The 16,040-nt window shown below is 36.2% G+C and overlaps 1 protein-coding gene across 5 annotated transcripts in view; it reads left to right on the top strand.

The window, feature by feature from the left end:
• Positions 1 to 16,040, top strand: part of LOC103037124 (regulator of microtubule dynamics protein 2) — a 40,126-nt gene that overhangs the window by 2,989 nt on the left and 21,097 nt on the right. For 2 of the 5 annotated variants that reach the window (XM_049481522.1, XM_049481521.1), the window contains exons 2-3: positions 2,743 to 3,168; positions 15,667 to 15,826. In XM_049481522.1, the coding sequence (XP_049337479.1) occupies positions 2,744 to 3,168; positions 15,667 to 15,826 (585 nt within the window). In that variant the 5' untranslated portion in view covers position 2,743. The other 3 variants (XM_049481523.1, XM_049481520.1, XM_049481524.1) reach the window with 3 other exon arrangements.

The raw sequence follows: 16,040 nt of genomic DNA, 5'->3' as shown, positions 1-16,040 counted from the left end.
CCGGTCACATGCTTTTATTAGAACGGTTTATTCAGTTTAATATCAGAGGTAAAAGAGTTAACAAGAACAATATGATAGACATAAAAATGTACATTTTTAATTAATGAAAATAAATATTCAATTGAAAATAAATATTCTATACAATTGATTTTATAACTGTTATTAGTCACAAAAAGTACATAAAAGATTAATAATAAAAAAGTATACAAAACTATACAAAACCCGCTCAATAAAGATGAATATTTCTTATTATTAAAATAATAAAAAATATATACTTTTGTAAAAAATATATATATTAATAATGAAATTATATTTGTGCAAAATATTTCCTTACAAATAATGATAAAATTATGCTTTTATAAAATATGTATTTAAAAATAATAATTAAATGACACTTTTGTAAAAAAAAAACGCATTTAAATACTAATAATTAAATATACCTTTGTAAAAATCTGTATTAAAATATTTATAATGAAATTATATTTGTGTAAAATATATCTTCAAATATTTAAAAATAAACTAATAAACTAAAAGTAAACTATTTTTTCAAATATTAATAATGAAATTATACTTTTGTAAAATATGTATTCACATATTATTAATATACTTTTGTGAAATATTTTATTAATATTATTAATGAAATTATATTAGTGCAAATATTTCTTTAATATTAACAGAGAAAGAGAGACAGTTATTTCTTATGCAGATCAGTATTTTATGATATTATGAGGACAGTTATGGTTAGCCCCTAGTTTGGTGTCCGTTCAGCGGAACCTTTATTATTTGTATTGTACAGAGGAAAGGCGGAGTGCACTCCGGACTGTTGTTGAAGGTGCACCGTGGCTGTCAGGTGCTGGAGAGTGCTGGTGTGAGCAGTAAGATTAAGGCTGGGCTTTTCTCCTCTTTTTCACTTTCTCTGAGTTTCTCTGAACTGCTCTGCGTCTCTCTGTGTCTGTCTGTGTTTCAGGGCGACACTGTTGTGTATTCGTTATGTTACAGTTTCGTAGTAATCACGCTGCGACCGTCCTGAGGTCAGTTTGGTAGTTACTTAGCGTGGCTAGTTGTAGCTGAGCCCTGTAGGTTAGAGTAGCTCAGTGCTGTAGGTTAGCTGCCCTGTCTGTGTCAGCTTCTGTAGACTCTCTACACAAACTTATTTTGGTTTAAAAAAAAACACACGTTCAGAGACGTTCTCCTTATACAGTTATTATATTTGGTGAACCAGACTGAAATGTGTGCTCTTTAAATACCCAGATAGTAACTAGTGTTTCCTGTCTGGCTGGTCTGTGGATAATCCGGTTTAATCTCTCCTCTCTCACCTATGGAGCCAGTTTAAGACTCACACACCAAACAGTGATTAAGAAAAACTAGGTAAGGTTGTATCCTAGGTCTCGGTTTAAAAACATTAATTTCCATGTTCTCTAAAAGTGTGTAGCACTAATTTTCCAAACCTGTAAAAATGTCAGATAGCTGCCTTTCTGAAATCATTAAACTACAGAAGAGAAAGTAAAGAAGCAGGTTACTTTATTTTAGTAATCTAGTTAAGAATATGAAATGTATATATTCTATAGATATATTAGACGGAGATTGATCTAAAGATGTGTTGTCTTTAAAATAGTATAATTGCTTTGTTATGCTATTTTATTATTAGTATGTTAGTGGCATGTATTTGTCTTAAAATTACAATAATATCGTATATTATCCACACAAAATGACAAAATTGTTATTGTGACCGGCCTAACATCAGCCCAGCATCTGAAAAAAGTTTAAACAGTCCTTAGATATAGACATAGATTCAGCCTCAGATATCACACACTCACACTGTGCTGTCATGCTGTTAGTTTCTCCTGCAGTGTAGTATTATGGAGTGTTTCTGTAGTTTAACTTTGACTACTTATTGTGAGGTGTTCAAATAAAACTAGCTTGTTCTGAGTTTTCCTGATGCTGAAAAAATGTTTTGTGGCACCTTTCATGTTTTCCTCACCATGTTGCAGTAATGATCTGTTATTAGAAGCAGAACTACAGTACACACAGCCTATCTGTTGAATCAGCTCAATGTGCATCACTCACTGTGTCTCCTAAATGATCAAGAAGAGTGCTGCAAAATAATAGGCTAATTATCAAATACATTTGTAATGACATCAAAGCATCTGAAGGCACAATTTTTTTTGACAATTTTAATACTTATTTAGCTTAAAACAGTTGTATCTGTTGGATGAGCCATGTATGATTTTCTTGATTTTCTGTTTGCATAACACAAACCACTGCCATTCATTTTTTGACAAGAACTTTGAAACGTACAGTCTTTTCTTGAGAAACTTAGTATAAGATGAAAGATTGAAACTGAAATGTGTAGCTGTGTTGTTGCCCAAGTCATAAAAACAGGTTCAACTAAAAAAAGCAGGTAGGAAGACAGTTTGACAGTTAACACTTTTAAAAGGTAAATGATTGCTTGATTTTGATATGTTTGGCTAAAAGCCCAAAATACTTTACTTTATTAAATGTGTTATTTTTATTTAGAATTATTTAAAAACTTACAAATGTAGTGCAGCAGAATTGACACTGATTGATGCCTTAGCCAGTGCTAGTATGTTAATCTCTGCCTTAATTATTAAGAAATAAAACACCTACAAATAAAACAAGTACATACTAATAATATATTGAGTAATATAGTATATTTAGGGTTTGGGTATATATTTTGAAGTATTTGTGTCAAGTTTGTATTCACATTCTCTGTCTTTGCAGGATGGCTCAGGCTGATAACAAGGTCCTGGCACTGGGAGTTCTGGCTGGGGCAGCGGGGATCAGCCTGGCTGCTGTCTGGTATCAGAACCGGCGTGCTGTAGCCAGCAGCGCAGGGTCAGGCACTTATCGTCCAGCTCTGTACTCCAGTAGCAATGCGGGCAGTGTGTCTCTGCAGACAGGTCAGGCAGAGGTGTTGGATCGGCTGGGGGCTTTGATCCAGTGTGTGTCTGAACTGAAAGAGGAGGTGAAAGCTCTGAAGGATGCTCTGCCACACCTTCAGGACCACGTGAGGGATGAGCTGAGAGTGAAAAGTGGGGCCCGTAAGGCCAGTCCTCTCAACAGAACCACACCCACGAGGAGGAAAAGAACCAGTGGAGTGCCCAGAGCAGAGGGGCAGAGCTCAGAGGAGGCGGAGAGTGAAGGAGGGTACGTACAGTTTTCTGCAATTTGTCTAAAACAGTTTTGAATTTATCACGACTGTAGTCAACCACAGTAGACTTATCAGTACACATTTCTGAGCTCATATCTAAGCTCCTCTGGTGACTATTAAACACTTTCCAAATAAATAACCAAATTTGATCATGTGATACGTGAATCAAACATACTAACCTTGCACAACCTCTGATCATTTTATTGCTGTCCTATATATGTAGTATATATATATATATATATGTGTGTGTATGTGTAGTTTTTTTTAAACCCCCTGAAAAATGTATCCATTTCATTTTAACTTATTCTTTCTGTGTGTGTTAACTGATTGGCTGTTGCACCATAAATTCCAACTAATACTAAACAAACTCAAGTCAAAGTGAACTTTATTGTACATTAGGCTATACAGCACGGAGTGCATTGCTAATGAGATTGTGTTTCACCAGACTCCTATTTGCAAATGTAACAAAATAAATATATGCTAGACAATTAATGTAAGAAATACATGGAGAACAAATATATATATGAAAAAAAGGAAAACGATTGCACATTATGTGGAATATTGCATTGTTCACAAAGGCAGTGGATACTGGTGGGCAATTGATAAAGTGCTCAAGGTTTGTGAACTGTAAGGCACATAACATTATTTCACAAAAACAATAGCTGCTTTTAAGCACGACTCAGACATGCAGTTTGCACAGTGCTAATCAGAGTGAAGGCCTTCCATTGCCACTAGTAACTTCAGTGCACAGTTAAGGAATCAAACAAAGATGACTTATTTAGATAACATTTTTGAACAGACTATCCATTTAATCCAGATGTGGGCAATACTAAATCAAGATCCTGCAAAGTTTAATGGTTTTCCTGCTCAAGCAAACCTAATTCAACTAACCTGTACATTTTGTTTGTTTCATTTTTTTTTTTTTTTTTTTTGTTAAGTTGTGCAGGAAACCCAACTTTAAACTGATGAGAGAGTGGATATTATCAAGGTCTTCCTTCTTCCACTCTGCAGACAATAAAATACATTTATTTATAAATTAGTGGTCTTTTGGAAAACTTCCCTCCTGCAAGGTTCAATTCCAAGCCAAATCAAACGCATTCAATTCAGCCAATCAAGTGCTTCTCAGGGCAGTAATTAGCTGGATCAGGTAAGGTGGATTAGGGTTGAATCCAAAGTCTACAGGACAGTAGCTGTCCAGGAACAGGGTTTGTAGAGATGTGTGCAAGTGCTGAGTGGCTGAACATTTTCAGTTCTGTTTCTTGTAAACCCTCAGTTGCACTGTTTACACATGGGCTTGTTCTTGATTTTCTACCCATCTGCACTGTCATGTTCTGTGCTCATACACATGGCCAAATGGCAGGTATGAAACAGTGCCTCAGGTGTGAGAGAAGGAGCAGACACTGTGTGCACATGCGCACACCTGCCGAATCTCGAACTGCAAGCCCAGTCGTCCTCTCTCAACCTTAGCCCTAATTCCTTGATCACATGCCAGCACCAAATAGCATAAACAACAGATGTCTTTTTGTAAATTAAGGTCTTAAAAATGCCTCTTGAAGCCTCAGTTTATGAGCATAGTTCAGGTATTTGATTGTGCATGTCTGCATGTCTGTGTTATAGATTTTCCTTGGATGGATATACCTTTATCATCTTGAAAACTACCAAGAGCTTGTTAGTTTTTTTTGCACAGAAATGTCAGTTTCCGAAGTTTTATATTGTTAGTTTAATGTACAGTTAAGTCCAATTTGACTTGACTTTGTTTAGTTTTATATTATTATTATTATTATTATTATTATTATTATTAGTAGTAGTAGTAGTAGTAGTAGTAGTAGTAGTAGCAGTATTGGTAGTATTTATTATTATTAGATATTAGTTACCTTTATTTTGGATGGTTAATAACAAGGAAATCAGAGAAAATTAAGTCAGGCTTTAAAAAAAAATTTACTATAGGTCGGCACAGTAAACCATAACAATATGAGAATGCACAATAGTTACATTATATGATACACAATGTCACATAAAGCAAATTTGGGCTACAGAAAGCTCTACTGACCTGTAAGAAATGCATATGGGTCTTTCTTCATTAAATGTGGTTCTGGTTTCTGCCAGTCGCATGTTTGTTCACGCAAACAATTCCAACCAGAAACCGTTCACCATCATTACTACTCACTGCACTGTCCACTGTGGGTGGTAATGTCTTTGTTGTATGATGCTTTATATGATTACACAATTATTTTATTCCAGTTTGAGATGTTGTATCTCTTGACAGTATCTATTTTATATATATTTTAATGATCTGTTTTGGAATTTGAGTGTGAAGAGGGGTGAGAGAGAAGCTCCAGGTCTGATGCTGTTTGATTGCTTAATCATACATTTTTTTACACACTGCAAAAAATAAATTAATATTTTGAGTGCCCTGTTGGGGAGAGAGAGAGTGTGAGTGTGTGATGCGTGTGAGGTAGATGGAGGGGGAGTTTTGGTAACATGTTCAGCAGTGGGAGTGCTGCAGGAGCTTGTTGCTTGGTTGTGCTTTGCCCTGATTTGGACGTGTGACAAAAAGAGAGGCTTTACCTGATTTGACTTTGTCTCCCCTTTTCCTCTGTCTGTCCTACATCCCTCTGTTTTACACTGTTCCTGTAACTATAACTGTGCGTTATAAAATAATGACTGTGATATTTTAGGGTAAGGTTGGTGTAATGTAGTAGAGGGTAACAACACTTCCTGTGGCACAATTGGGTTAACAACAATAACACTGAAAGGCCACAGAATTGTATTAATATTTTTATATTTTAGAATAATAGATTTTAAAACTATTACTCATGGCAGTTAGCAATTAAAACAGTTGTAAATAAAATTAGTTTTTAAAATGTATCTTTTTTTTTGTTCCCATGATGAGTTTACTTATGTTCTTTAGCCCTATCTAGTTGGGGTTCGTTTCTTAGGGGGTCCTGTGGTAATTTTTTTTTTCTTTTATGGGGGTTCTCATATGTGATTTTATTCCCATCCAGAACGACCATGTATGTGTTTTTCTCAAATGTCCTCTGAATTACCTACTGTTTTTCGCTGAACTCCGTAGTTCTACAGTATTTTAAGTCCCGTCCGGATCCACATCTCAATATTTCATCACCTTGTGTTTAGTAAAATAGCTGTTTGTCCACTGCCACGCACCGTAATTACATTTTGGGCGGGTGTTTTCACAGAGATCCACGTAACACAACAGCGAGTGGAAATGGAGGAGCTACTGAACGTGATGCCATGTGAAAAAGAAAGTAAAAAAAAACCTCACTGGTCCTCCTGTTTTTTCAATTGCAGTTCAGGTGCAAGAGTTTTATCACCTAGTAGAAGTGTAAAATATTTTTCACAGACGACCCCCTGAGAAATTAATCCTGTCCAGATAAGGCTTTCGAATGTCATTTGACACTGTAATGTTGTAACTTTTACTACTAATTAAAATTTGCTCTTCAGACCAGGCAGTGATTTTATTATCAAAATAAAAAATCATACAGCAGTACTTCATGTTATTTCATGTTTAAATATTAAATATTGAAAAATAATCTGTCTTAAAAGCCTCTTAAAATACTTATCTCCATCATCTCTATTATTAATATTTTATGCAACTTTTGTTGTTTTTAATTTCTAGTTCTTTTTCATCTGCATTAAAATTGTGAAAATGTTATATATTTATATTAGTTTAGTCAAATTGCTTGACTAAAGGATAGGTTGGTTTTTGGTTGTTTTGGTTAGATTGATCAGTAGAGGGAGACAAACCGAAGAGCTCCAGATCAGCTCCAGCAGCCTGTGTCTGACTGACAGCTCCAACAGCAAATTCATCATAAACCTGTCTCTCCTTGGCTGCGGGGTTATTAAGCTGCACCAGCGCAGGAGTCGCCTGCATCTCAAACAGGTTCACTAATTAAAGATCTCCTTCAGTGGCTGTGGGATTTTGCAGGATTGAGTAATTCCTCTCCCTGAGGCCTCTCTGCTGGCGAGGGCCCAGCCCACCTGCATCCACCAGCTTAATCCCTGCATCCATTTCCACAGCTTTCTTTATCTATCAGGTCCTTGCAGAGATCTGCAGAAATTACCATACCTGATCCTGCCTGAGAGACAACTTTATTAATGTTGCGCCACAGGCAGGGAGCGGTAGTGCCACTGTGTTATTGTTCATTTTAGGAGAATATAATATATTGCAGTTTCTTCTTATGTAGTTCAAAATGTAGTTGGTCATCTAAAATACTGTTAGGATGGTCATGTCTGAAGGTACATGGCTAATATGGTAACAAGTCTCTCAAGGTTTTACCTTGTATATTGCAGCCTGCATGCGCTGTGTTTAGAATGCATTGATTTAAATCTCCAGTTTTATTTGTTCTGCTGCATTACAATTGTGGAAATGTTACAATTTCTTTATTAGTTTTACCAAATCGTTAGAGGTTAGGTTAGGCTGATTTTGGTTGTTTTGGTTAGGACCATGTTATCAAATCTGTTTAAAATTACTATACAGATAATTGTAATGTAATATGATTGAAGGTGTACTGTTACATGAGAAAATTTGGTAAATCTAAACCACAGGTTTAAGCTAGATTTTTTGTCTGTTCTATTGTCCATTTTCTTATAAGGTGTAAAACCATGTAATCAAATCTGTTTGAGATTACTTAACATCTAATTGTAATCTGATATGATTTAAGGTGTGCGTAATAATTTGGCTACGCAGTTAGTCGTCATAATCTTCTAGTATTTGGTTACTGTCTTCACCTTCTAGCAACCTTGGATACCAAAAAATGACTTGGCTTGTATTCAAGATAAAAGGAAATGAAATAAATGTGCAGTGTTTCTGTACATAATAGGAAGAGGGATTATCCTGAAATTTCTGTCTGTGTAATAACATTCTTTACCAGTGCAGCGGCACATGGAGCAGTGTCACACAGCTGCCCTATGCATTTAACAAGTTGAGACTGCAGGCATTTCGCATTTCAGAACAATTAACACATTTGTTATTTTTGCTATCCAGACTATCAGTAATGAATTTATTAATAATACATACTAGGAATGTCAGCCTTTGTAATTTACTGGCAGTTTTGTCAAAGTTTTTTTGATTACATACTACGGTTAACGGTTGTTTAATTGGAAATGCTAGTTAATTTACCACTTAGCTGGATGAGGTTTGTTGGAAACCTTTTGCTGCCTTTGATGGGAATGTACTTGCAGGGTAGGGGGTCCTTCAAGACCATGACCCAAAAACCACTGTCCTATTTACAGCAGATTTTTGCACAGATTACAAAACCCAGACTCAGCAAGCCTGATCCAGTCTCATTAACCGTAATTCCTGCAAGCTTAGAGATTCTGCTGTTTGTTTAGTTTGTTTAACATTGTGCATCTCTGTTCCTTCACCCTTACTCCTGCTTTGTTTCACAGATTAGCTTCTTAACCACCAACAACGCTTTGTTGTTTCAAGCATTTTGGACGGTTTGTGCAACTGAGCCTGCCGGCTACCCGCGGCGATTTTACAGAATCACTGCGTGTTGATTCATAAAATCTGTGCGAATGCCTGTCATCAATTTTCATAAGCCTTGTTTGTCTCCGGTGTTTGCAGCTCATGCAGACTGTGACTGGCTTTTGTGTACATTAACAGGTTTATGCTTTGCGCAAGAGGGGAAGCAGTTTGCAGAGGTTCTGCACGTACGGCCGCTCTGCAGTCACGGCTGATCACAGCTGGGAAAAGTGTTGTAGGTTTTCTCTTGAGTTGTGCCATCTGTCAAGAGCACTTCCTCCCCCATGTCTCCCTCTCTCTCAGTGCAGAGCAGAGCAGATCAGTTGCTGCAGGTGGCTGACTAACTGTCAGAGGCTAATTTTCACTGCGTCATGTAGAAACTTGTAATTCCTTTGACGCTGCCGAACACTCACGTCACGGCTGTCTTTTTTTGCTTAGGGATGTTTTAACTACTGTTTAAAATGATAACACTTATTATGTGAAAGAGGCATCGATTTAGGAATATAGGTTTTGTTTATATAGGGCCAGAAATGTCAGTGATTGTTTGCTTGAAGGGCAGGGAACAGAGAAGGGAAAGATAGGCTGCATAATAAAAACATTCAGCTTTTTTAAAAGATAAAATAAAATATACTTATTGAGAATGTTCAGTTCTTCTTTAATGTATAAATAAATATTACATTTAGGTGGTCAAAAATGCTCAGAATCTTATTTACTAATTTAAGTCTGTCTGTTTACATTTAAATGAAGGATGCAGGTTTTCCATTTATGGTGGGGTTGAGTGGGTGAAGGGGAGGCTGGTTTGCCTCACTGAAACGGCCTATAGACTAGACTAGCCTAGCATAGGTTTTGCCACTGTTACATGTAATTTAATACATTAACTTGTAATTGTTTTAAGTCTTACCTGATCATTTTTAAAGGTTGTGTTTAATAGAACTAGCCATTCATACTTAAGGTGGTGTGTGTTTGTGTGTGTTTGTGTTTGTTTGTGTTTTTATATTTTAGTTTCTTTAAAATAGCCACGATTTGCTCTAAACTTACCATTGCTTTTGTAACATATATGTTGTAAGGATTTGTTTGCATTCAGAAAAACAGTATATATGAGATCAGGTTGGTTGATGATGGTTCTGGAATACATTCACTTCAGAGAGTGTAGTTCCACTGATGCACAGCCCGGTTACAGTAGCTTTATATGCCTCTAGTTAACACTGGGAATTGGACAAAGGTGAATTTTACATTGCTTTGTCTATAAACTAGTTACTAATGGTTGCGTTAAATCAGTATTATGCAAGAATTAGTAACTCTGGGCTCAATCAGTGAAAATCAAAGAAGCAACAGTAATTTAACAGGATTTTGCACAAATATGGCTCCTTTTACAAAAGTTACACAGTGCAACATGTCAAGCAATAATAGTAATGCTATTGTCCCCATTACAGATCAGTTTAACATTACAATGATTGTAAAACTGATGTTGTAAGGTACAAATACTGAGTAATAATAATGCTGCTTTAAAGTAGCTGAATTCACTCAGTCAAAGTGCTTTCTGGATACTTTTATACAGTATATGTTTTGTTTTTTTTTACCTAGCAACCACTGCTGCACCAGTTCATGAGTTGTGCAGACAGATATGTGTCTTTGGACCAACTCATCCAGCCCTAATGTCAACTTTTCACTAGATGTGCTCTGTTTCTTTTTCAGAGCTGTGTGCACTCTTTCTACTCAAACATTCCTTGTTCAACTTGACCACCCACTGCATATCCATCCACTATTGTAAATTCCCTCCTCCGTTCACTTGTCACTGCATGGGAACTCTCACAGGCTGCTGAAGTGGAGAGTGAGTGATGGAATAATAACTGTGTTAAAGAAGTGTAAGACTGGGGGAAACCACAGTCTGCTTTCTGAGACTTCTGAGGTTTCTGCACCAGAAATCACGAAATCATGTCATTGGTGCAGTGTTTAGTGAATTTATTACAGAAAATCCAGTGTAATTGTGCATTTTATTTACTGAAGAATGTTGAAGGTCCAAGTTGGTTATGACCTCACACCCAGATTGTGATTACTGCAGCACCCAAACAATAGTGAGCGTTAAGGGCCTTGTTCAGGAAGAACAACAGTGGCAAACCCAGGTATCAAACCCACAACCTTGTCATTGATGGCCCAGTGCACTAAATGCTGAGCCACCACTGCCCCATATATATATATATATATATATATATATATATATATATATATATATATATATATATATATATATATATATATATATATATATACATATATATATATATATGTATATATATGTATATATATATATATATATACATATATATATATATGTATATATATATATATATATATATATATATATATATATATATATATATATATGTATTGGTATAATATTTAGCATAATAAATTATAATTTTTTTCTTTGAGTAATCTACAATTCTACTCAGTACCATTTAATTTATTTAATCCAGTCTTCAGGACATTATTAACTTTGTTGCATGTTCAATTATTGACTTCTGGTGAAATATGGACAAAAATATGCTAAGCAACATTTTTTTTTTTTTTTTGCCCAAAATTATACAGTTTTAGTTAAACATTCTAATATTGTTACACTATTTTAAAACATTCCCAAAAAAACAGTTTGGAGATGGCCACTAAGTTTTAGCAGTGGTGTTATATAGCAAATGAAACCAAAGTATGTCCTTGTCCAATCACTCTCTCATTGCTTTACCAGACAAGTACTCAGCACATTTGTAACTGTTACAGCTGATATTTGAGTTAGTGCCATCTCTGATGCTCTGTACTCCATGCCCAGCAGCTGCCAACAGGCGGCATCTGTTCAGTTCATCAGTAAATGATGATGTCAGCAGGGACTTTGATGGGAAAGCGTGTGGGTTGAATGGCTGAGCGTAAATGGGGGATTGTTTTGGTGAGAGAAGTTGGAAAAAAGTTATTCAGGTTTCTGATGGTGAAAGGATGTTTGACCTTAGGTTTGAATGGATCCTCAGGACGATGCTGTGCTCTTTATTTCTTCACAGAATGCTGTTTGTACTTCTTCAGGCAGACAGAACCAGACTGCAGGGGGTTTGAATGAGCTCATCTGAATTCATGCTGCACCAGAAACTGTTGGGATGGCAACAGCACCTCAGGTTATTTTGAAGGTTTTTGGCTTGAAAACAATTGCTGAGACCTAATCTCCCTTTGAAAGACTGTTACCTCCGGGGTTGGTTGTGCATATTAAAGCCTGCACCATGCCTCAGCATAACGTGAGTTGTTAGTTTACGTATGAGTTCAGAGAACATGGTACATTTTTATGGATCCAAATTAATATTGGATTAACTGTTTAGAAATTAAACACATTGTTCAAGCTCAAAAGTGATTGTAAAATCAACAGATAAGCAGTTTCATGGACATGTAACAAATAAATTAATAAGTTAGATGTCATTAAGATGAGTGGGTGCTGATGCAAGATAAGATTTTAAAATGTACTTGATAAACTAGCAAACTTTGCCCTTCTATACGCAATGCCAGAACAACACAACGAGCCAAAAAGGCAAGGGTAAGACCATGTGGTAATTTATGTGTTTGAGCTGCAGCGGATGCTATGTTCATCCTTTATGGACAACAGGGTTTGGGTTTGTTCAAGATTGAACAAGAAGGTATTTGTCTCTCTTCTACAGTGCATAATGGGATGCAAAGAATGTGCTGATATGTCAGTATTGAGCAAACAAGCAATGGGTTGAGAGAGTTTCACTGATGAATGGGAGGATTGGGGGAATGTATTAATAAATTAATACATTAAAAATAAAAAGGGAAAATGCAACAGTGGCACTCTTCAAAGCCATGTCCAAAACAATGTGCTTTGAAAACTAGAATTCTTTAATACCATTTAAATGCATGTTCAGTAATTTAAAGGACCAGTGACCACATTGCAGTGATTATGCAGAAGCAATATGTTTTTAGCACTTTTTCTAGGTCTACTCATGTCAAATATTTTAGTTTATTTTGGACATGGATTCTATTCTTATGAATGTAAGTGAGAGTCGTTGGCAGATGCTTTGTTAATTTTATTTTATTTCATCTATTTTTGCTTTTATATATTGTTTATCTATTAGCTATGTCACATAAAGGCTTAACTATGAAGCAAGACTTAAAGCAATAGCAGGTGTTCAGCACTGAGTGAAACTATGCCTTGGATGTCATAGCGTGCAGTGATTAGTTTATAACTGCTCACTGTCGTCAACAGACTGATGCCGGTGGTCTAAAACTTAACATAAACAGGAGAGAAAAGGAATGTGGTTGTTTTTCACTTGAACATTTTAACGAATGGTGTGATAAACATTTATAAAATTTGAAGGAAACAGAATCCATGCTATGAGACAGAAACATGTACCATGTCTCATGACTTTTGCCATGTCCCATGTAAGCGTGGGACATGTGTAGTTGAAAGTGGATGCGAGTTGCTTGTCTGCGTGTATGAACAATTCTAGTCAGGTGCCACAGGTCTCATTTGTTACCATCCACTGTGCTTTCCACTGTTGGTGGTAATACCTTCTATGGCGTATTCCTGGTACGCAAGTGACACTGTGAACTGAGGGATGATAAATCCCATACTAGGAGTGTGCCATATCATAACATACGCAATAATATCGCCAACATTTTTCAATATCGTTAACAATATTATACTCTAAAATATCGTGTCACCTCTAATGATCACATCAGGGTCCTACTCTTTTGCTGTTTTTAGCAAAAAAAAAATTCACATTGTTCTTTTTTCCCATTAGAGACAGATTATGTTTTTCCAGTGTCATTTATTTTACTTTAATCCTGGATATATCAAGATATTTGGAGTGCATTTTAGCTGTCATGCCATTCTGGATCATTGACTTCTGTTCATCTGATAAAATTCTTTTCTCAGTTAGGGGTGTGCCATATCATTTTGTATGCAATAATAAAATTTAATTTTCATTTTGTTGTAATAGTGTGTTCTTGATTTTTTTTTTTTTTTTTCGTGTTTTGTCATATCACCAAGAGTATTGCTATCACAAAAAAATATCATGAAATAACTGGATATCATTTTAGGACCATATCGCCGACCCCTATCCTGCACAACTTGAAATGGAATATTCCATCTATCTGGCACCCACTACACTATAATTCACATCCCCTTACCATAAGAATGCTGGCCAATGATCAGCCTCACTCGCAAGGAAAAAACAGATTTATGCAGAAACCCGAAGTTACTTAGTGCCATGGTGCTTAATGGGTTAGACCTTGACCTTGCTAATGCAATTCTGTTGAATCTTTTGTTATTTAATGTACCCCAGTGGTGAAAGACAATTGTATTTCACCCATTGAGCAAAATAATTCAGCATTAACCATAAACCAAGAGGCCACATTATGGTGCTGTTTGTGAATAAAATGTTTTTTATAGGCTTGTGCTGAAATTTGGAACCCTGCAGGGGCCTATAGGGTGGGATCTCAATCAAGGGATCAGCGTATTTGCTGTATACGTGTATTTGGAGGTGCCTCTGTCGGCAAGGCCCGCTCTAACACATCCCTATAGAACCATCGCTCGCAGTCTCGAATGCTCCCTCGAACCGCAGATGACGCAAATGCCGTTCTTGCCAACACTTAATGGATCCCTTTCATGTTTTCACTTTTCTTCCCTTCGGTCTTTCATTTGTACCTGAGTCTGTTATTAATGCTGCTTTTTACACCTCGTTTTCTGACTATGTTAGCTGAGGGTGTTGGGGCATACTTACAGGAACTCAAAGGGACTTTTTTCGAAGGCTGTAAAAGTTAATGCGGGCATTGCGTGCCTCACTGTGACCGAAACAAACAAGTCTCGCAGTGTTTTTGCAGAAAAGCCTTCCAGGTATCAGTGGTTACACGTAAGGATGTCTTTTTTTCTTTCTTATTTTTCTTTCACCAGCACTCGTAAACAATTAATTGACTTACTTTTCTATGTAAGCAAATCTTGGATGTTTTGCATGTAAACATTAATGAACGCTAATCTGTTTCTAGCTGCGTCTTGCTGACCGTCCTGTTAAAGTTTGGGTACTCATGCCAGCCAGAGGAGAAGCTATTCCTTACATTACCTCTTAGAGGTGTTGGAGATACATTATGCAAGACCATGAACATCTGTGTTTACTCCAGGTTTTCCACACCTAATTCAGCCATTCAGCCTCATGTTGCTCTTAAAGCAGAGCCTCTTTGTCTCTTTGTTTTGCGCTGTTTGCTCTTGCAAGCACGCTGAAGTTTCTTTGGCATCTTGTTTGTACATTTGTTGAACTGCCAGGTCATAAAAGTTGATTGTGTCTGAAGAAATGCGACTGACTGCCAAGCACTGCAGGTGCACTTGGCAAAGTTAAACTACTAAATACCTAGCAATAACTAAGCAGGAAGTAAACAGTAAGTAAATAAGTCTATTTAAAATATTAAGTACAGTTTACTAAGAAAAACTCAATGAACCCAAACCCAGTCTCAGCATCTCTGAATATACTTCGGTTTTGCAGCTGAAAAGGAGTGTAAGAAAATATTTAGTTTTGCAATAATGTAGATTTTCAAAAAACACAGTATACATTTTTATCCATCAGTTTACATTTAAAGACGGCATAAATTTTGTGTTGTGTGTAAACCCTGGCCACTAATAAAAAATGTCTTGTACTATATATTTCATAAATTTGATAGTGTGTTTTTAAATTTGGACAGTTATGTCACGTGTCAATATGCAATTAATTACAGAACCGCATTATATTGCGATAAAATAAATCGTAACCCTTGTCTCCTGATGAACCCCTGTCTCGCCAAATTCATGCTAATACACAGCACTTGAACACATTTTAGATCTAATCAGCTCTCACAAGCCCCAACAATATATTTTAGCTACATTTTACAATCTGGTGGCCATCCTGTTAGTATGTACTCTGAATTTTACACAGTTCCATTATTTAATAAGGACTACATGTTTATGTACTGTGTATATACTTGTGTGTTTTAGGTATATGACCGCTTTAACAGATTCTGAAGACGAGGATCATAAAGCCGAAGAGCCTCTAGATGAACTCACTGCGCTGTTACAGAGAGCAGATGGGCTACATAAAGCTAACGACAATAAAAAGAAGGAAGGCCTTTCCACTTTACTGGAGAAGAAAGAGGAGGTACCTATTAAAGTGATAATTACTATTAAAGAGTCAGTTCTAAAATCTACCTTGTATAATGTATAAAAACATTAATTAAATCAGATCAGATCAATTTTATTTATATAGTGCTTTTTACAACTGAATGCAGCAAAACAGCTTTACAGAAATGCAGTAGCAGGACAGAGAATCAAATAAACATTGAAGATACATCATAGAACTCCCAGTGAGCAAT

This window comes from Astyanax mexicanus, chromosome 7 (assembly GCF_023375975.1).
Source record: "Astyanax mexicanus isolate ESR-SI-001 chromosome 7, AstMex3_surface, whole genome shotgun sequence".
NCBI classification, from domain to species: domain Eukaryota; kingdom Metazoa; phylum Chordata; class Actinopteri; order Characiformes; family Acestrorhamphidae; genus Astyanax; species Astyanax mexicanus.
Note: the sequence above shows the minus strand (reverse complement) of the source record. Positions and strands in the feature narration are given on the sequence as shown.